The sequence below is a fragment of the Camelus ferus genome, chromosome 16, assembly GCF_009834535.1.
Source record: "Camelus ferus isolate YT-003-E chromosome 16, BCGSAC_Cfer_1.0, whole genome shotgun sequence".
In the NCBI taxonomy this organism is placed as follows: domain Eukaryota; kingdom Metazoa; phylum Chordata; class Mammalia; order Artiodactyla; family Camelidae; genus Camelus; species Camelus ferus.
In genome coordinates this window covers 24,830,449-24,835,834 of record NC_045711.1, presented here as the reverse complement: position 1 = coordinate 24,835,834, position 5,386 = coordinate 24,830,449, and the positions used below count along the sequence as shown (strand labels likewise).

The window sequence follows — 5,386 nt, the reverse complement described above, 5'->3', positions numbered from 1 at the left end:
TCCCTCCCGCCGGATCGGGAGCGGAGGGACCGTCCCGGCCGCGCAGTCGGACTGTCAGTCAGTGCTTGCGGCCCCGCCCCGATCCGCGCCAGGCCCCGCCCCCATCGCCCCGATCTGGACCCAGGACGCTGGCCCAGTCTGCGCATGCGCCCAGGTGAAGCGTCGCGAGTGGGAGCGAGAGTGGGCGCCACTGCGTCCGGGTTGTGGAGCCGGCACGACCTGGGGCTCTAGAGTTCAGAACGAAGGATAAGACACCCTGTTTGTGACTGTGTAGGAGAGAAGACATGATGTGAAGGGATCTGGGAACCGAGACCTGGGACTCCCACTTGGGAAACCTCTCTTTCTCTTTGCTCCTCGCCCCTCCCGGGATTCCTGCGGCGACCTCCGCCCGCGGCCAGAGTCGCATACCAAAAGCCACTAGTCGGAGTAATGGTGCCACCTAGCGGACCTTGTTGGAAAAGTCCACGGTGGCGGCTGTGGGGACCCCAGCCTCGAGGAGGTGCTAATGACGGGCTGGGGTGGCGCTTCAGCACCATCGTGGGTCGGACAGCGCCTCCCGCCCCCCCCCCCCCCCGGCTCTAGAAACCCAGCTTCCGAGCCCTTAGGAAGGGACTCAACGGAAGACCCTGAAAGAAGTCCGAACCTCCCTAGACCGCACCTGATAGCCCTCGGTGGCCTTCAGTTTGCGAAGCTGGAATTTGGGAGCCCAGTGCTCTCCCTTCTCTAAATCCCCTCTTCTTCCCTCCCTGTCCAGCTGGGTGGTAGGCACTAAGCAGCCCAGGGCTGCGGAAGGCAGGGTCACGCATTTGACTCTTCATACTTCACTTCAAATGCCGGGCTTTTCAAGTTTTACTAGAGAGGAGCCCAGAGGAGGGCTGGGGATAGGGGAGGGGAGCTCCTACAAATCCAAAAACCTGCAAGCTCTCCGCCCCCAGAATCGAGGCACATGTTTGTTATCAGGCGCTAGGATTCAGGACACTCAGGAAGGTGGAAAGCACAGGTGGTTTGTTCCGGAGACTGCAATCGTAGAAGTCGGATCCACAGGCTTTAGGGCCGTGCGGAGTTCCGGCAGTGGGCGGGGCATGGGCGGCGCGCGCGCAGCCGCAGACGGCAGCCCAATGGAGCCCGAACCTGAACCCGCCGATGTGGAGGTTCCTGCCGGGCGCGTGCTCAGGTACGGCGCGGCGCGGCCCGGAGGAGGCGCTTGGACCGCGGGGTGGGCGCGGGGAAGGGGACAGGTACCCTGGACGGGAATCCCGGCCTGGGCCGAGCGGCTCCGACTACGTGGCGCTAACCCCGGTCTCTTCTTTCCTCAGTGCCCCGGAGCTCTTCGCCGCCCGCTCGCGGTCCCAGAAACTGCCCCAGCGCTCGCATGGCCCCAAGGACTTCCTTCCCGACGGCTCAGCGGAGCAGGCTGAGCGGCTGCGCTTGTGCCGCGAGGAGCTTTGGCAACTGCTGGCGGAGGAGCGCGTGGAGCGCCTGTGAGGGGGGCGGGCCGGGGCGGGGGCGGAGCCAGGGCTGGCGGGCCAGGCGGCCAGACCCGGTAGACTAATCCTGTATGTAGTCTGAGACGGACCCCTTCCTATTCCTCGCCAGGGGCAGTTTGGTGGCCGCCGAGTGGAGACCGGAAGAGGGCTTCGTGGAGTTGAAGTCTCCTGCGGTGAGCGATGGGGCACAGAGACAGGGGGCCCGCCCTCTCTGCTCTCCTGGCTCCTATGTGACATTTGCTCTGGGTCCCACGCAGGGTAAATTCTGGCAGACCATGGGCTTCTCAGAGCAGGGCCGGCAGCGGCTTCACCCGGAAGAGGCCTTGTATCTGCTGGAGTGTGTGAGTGGGGCCCTGGGCGGGTAGGGAAGGGGTTGGGACCAAGGAGCTGGAAGGACATGTTTTTATTAGAGAAAAAGTATGTACAACAGCATTCAGAGAGCTCGTAAACTGATTTTTAGAGCAGGAGACAAGAATGCAGGGAGCAGGGATTCTGGTTTAAATTAGTGGTGCTGCCTCTCCACCACGCCTACCTTCTTCCTGGTTGGCCATATTCTTGCCATGATGAGAGGGGCATATAGCACGCAGATAATCAGAGCCGGGAAGTTGCCCTATTGGCTGTGCCACTGCAGGGAGGGTTCACAAGCCAAGCTGTTGGTCCCAATTCCAGGGCTCCATCCAGCTCTTCCATCAAGACCTGCCGCTGTCTATCCAAGAGGCCTACCAACTGCTGCTGACCGAGGACACCAGGACTTTCCTGCAGTACCAGGTATCTGCCACCCTCTCCTGGGAGTGGAGCCACCCACACACTGAGCTAAGGAGTATTTATAGGTACCTGCAAGGCACTAGGCATGAAGTGGTGTGCTGAGGCCACAAGATAGGTGAGGTCTCTGCTGTTATCGTGCTTAAATCCTAGTGGCACTTGGGTAATATATAAGCAAGCAAGCGAATGGACAATTGACTTCACAGCTAGGAAAAAGACAGAGGGGGAGGGGTATAAGCCTAGAGTCATAAATGTGGGCATTCATGGCTGCATGGATGGTGTTTCAAACCGCATTGGGCTGTATGGGGGTGTGGCCAGAGTAGAGGGCTGCATCTGAGACCTTAGTTTGGGGAGGGTGTTTATAATGGATTATAGTCCAACCAGTTTCAGGGTTTGGAATCTGGGGGTTGTAGGAGAGGCAGAGGAGGGGGTGTGAGGAATGACCATTGTCTGGAGAAACTATTTGTTTTCAAAAGTGGACATCTGACCTCTACTTTTTTTTTGAGGTCTTCAGCCACCTGAAGAGACTGGGCTATGTGGTTCGACGATTTCAACCAAGGTAAATCCCTATCCCATTTCCCTTGCATTTGTTCTAGTCCTGGGACCTGGCTGACTAGCCCCAAGGTAGAAAGTGGCCTCTCCTCATCTGGAATCCTTGGCCAGAGCTGCAGCTCCCTGGACGTGGGCTGGAGACCTCTGCTGGAAGTGCTGTATTGAGACGCATGTTGGGACAAATCTGGGTCATTTCAGCTGATCCTGGGTTATCAGATTAAGCCCCATCTTCAACCCATTCACTGCACAGATAACAATTGAGCACTTACAGCTCACTGTGAGCATGTAGATGTGGTACTGGGACAATTCCTGGCACTTAGTAGGTGTGCAAGTAGATTTCTTGAGTGAAATTATGAAGGACCAAGTGAGGAATTAACAGTTGAGTAGGGCTGCATGTTCCTTTTGCTAGGTTAGATGTTTCTTCCTTCTGGGGCCTCCAAAGATCATCACTTTAGTAATCCAGCATAGCAAAAAGCCACAGAGACTTTCAGACTCTTGAAAGTTTGAAACTGGTACAGCCTTTGCAGTTTCACAGTATGTCAAGAGTGCTTTAGAACAAGTACATCCTTTAATTCCTGAAAGTGGAACATAACCTAAGGAAACAGTCTCAGATGTGTGCATAAGTTCACCTGTGAGAATGTTTATTCATTCATTCATTCGTTGAACATTTACTGCCTACCTAGCAGAGAGCAAACCACTGCCCTACAGAACTTGCATTAAGTGGAGAGCTTACATAAAACACCATCACCTTACAAAATCAGTGATGGTGGAAACATCCTGTGAGCCCAACAGGGAGAGCATGGCCACACAGATTAGTTTATCCCTTAGAGCAGCGCTAATAGAACTTTCTGTAGTGATAAAAATATTCTGTTTTCCAATATATGTGGAACTATGGGCCTGAATTTTTAATTTTGTTTAATTTTAATAGATTTAAATTTAACTTAAATATCCACTTGTATCTAGGGCTACCATATTGGACAGTGCAGCCTTTCAGCTGTGTAAAATGAGACCCCCCCCCCAGCAGTATGATAGTACAGTGTCTTTTTGACAGAAAAAAAAAAAATGGAGAGAGAGACAGCCAGTGTATTTATAAGAAACAGAATGTTATAGTGGTATCCATGGGTTTTAGTTTCACTTTTCTGTATTTTCCAAGTTTTCTAGTCCCCTTGATCTTTTCTCACCAGTAATTAATCATTTATTGCCAGCTCTGCAGGAGCCCTGGTTGCAGGGAGGCTCTGTTCAAAGGTGCCATTGGTGAGACCCAGAGACCTGGACAAAGATACATGGGCAGGCCCCTGTGGCTGCCCCCATATTCCTCATGTGCAGGTCTGCCCTGGGCCTTAGCCCTTGGGTATGGCTCTAACGCTGGCCCACTGACTTAATCTGGGCCAGTCCCTCATACACTCCACTGGGAGCACCAGACTGAGGAAGTGGATCTGTTGCCCTCCCCATTCTCATCCCACAGCTCTGTCCTGTCCCCTTACGAGAGGCGGCTGAACTTGGATGGCAGTGCCCAGCACTTGAAGGATCGGAATGGCAAGAGGAAGAGGAGGAGCTCCAGCTCTCAGTAATGCTCCCACCTGGCCACCCCCCAAGGGAGAGCTGTTGGGGGAGTGCTGGTGTTCGGGACCTCGGAGAGTGCCTGGGCTTAACACTGGGCTTGGGTGGCTCCCGTGGAGGCTCAGGGAGGCAGTAGGGCATGTGTGGGTCACGTGCACCTGCGCAATCAGGAGCAGATATGCTGCATTTCCTCCCCACATCCCTCAGGTCCATTAATAAGAAGCCCAAGGCCTTGGAGAACCCCCAGCAGGGGGTGGATGGGACACCTGAGAGACTGGCAACCTCCAGCCCACCTCCCCGAAACAAGAACAGCCAGTGCCCAGAGGAGAAACCCCAGGAGTCAAGTCCCCTAAAGGGCCCAGGGGGCCCCTTTCAGCTTCTGGGGTCCCTGGAGCCCTACCCTGGTCTGGCCAGGGAGGGGGTGTGGTGCAGTCAGGAGAGTAGCAAAGTAGAGAATGGAGTCAGGGGGGCTTGTAAGCCACGCTGGAACTTTGAGCAGATCTCCTTCCCCAACATGGCTTCAGACAGCCGCCACACCCTCCTCCTTGCCCCAGCCCCAGAGCTGCTCCCCGCCAACATCATTGGGCGGGAGACAGACGCTGAGTCCTGGTGCCAGAAGCTAAACCAGCGGAAGGAGAAGCTCTCCCGGCGGGAACGGGAGCAGCAGGCAGAGGCCCAGCACTTCCGGGAGGATGTAAACTTGGACCCCGAGGTGCGGCGCTGCTCCAGCTGGCAGGAGTACAAGCAGCTGCTGCAGAAGCGGCACCTGCAGAAGACCCAGAGCCGCCCTCCACACCTGTGGGACCAGCCTATCACCCCCTTGCTGAGCCCTGGTCAGGCAGACTCCCCAGGTACCCCCTCACCCTGCAGTAGACCACTGGTAGCTGAGGAATCACAAGACTTTGAAAGGGGAATGGATTGACCACGACTGGTGGGGGAGGAGAGAGCTGTTGGTAGAGTGGAACCCACAAGGATAGTCCATTCTGGGAAGCAGCCGAAAGACCCAGGTGGGAAAGTTTGGAGAT

General features: G+C 55.8%; 1 protein-coding gene across 1 annotated transcript in view; it reads left to right on the top strand.

Annotated features, from left to right (window-relative positions):
- The first annotated feature begins 1,009 nt into the window (after positions 1-1,009).
- LLGL2 (LLGL scribble cell polarity complex component 2) overlaps positions 1,010-5,386 on the top strand; it is a 39,019-nt gene continuing 34,642 nt past the window's right edge. Inside the window, 8 exon segments of the mRNA XM_032456837.1 lie at positions 1,010-1,174; positions 1,317-1,481; positions 1,597-1,660; positions 1,745-1,828; positions 2,157-2,255; positions 2,756-2,808; positions 4,267-4,368; positions 4,569-5,212. Coding sequence (XP_032312728.1) covers positions 1,083-1,174; positions 1,317-1,481; positions 1,597-1,660; positions 1,745-1,828; positions 2,157-2,255; positions 2,756-2,808; positions 4,267-4,368; positions 4,569-5,212 — 1,303 coding nt within the window. The 5' untranslated portion in view covers positions 1,010-1,082.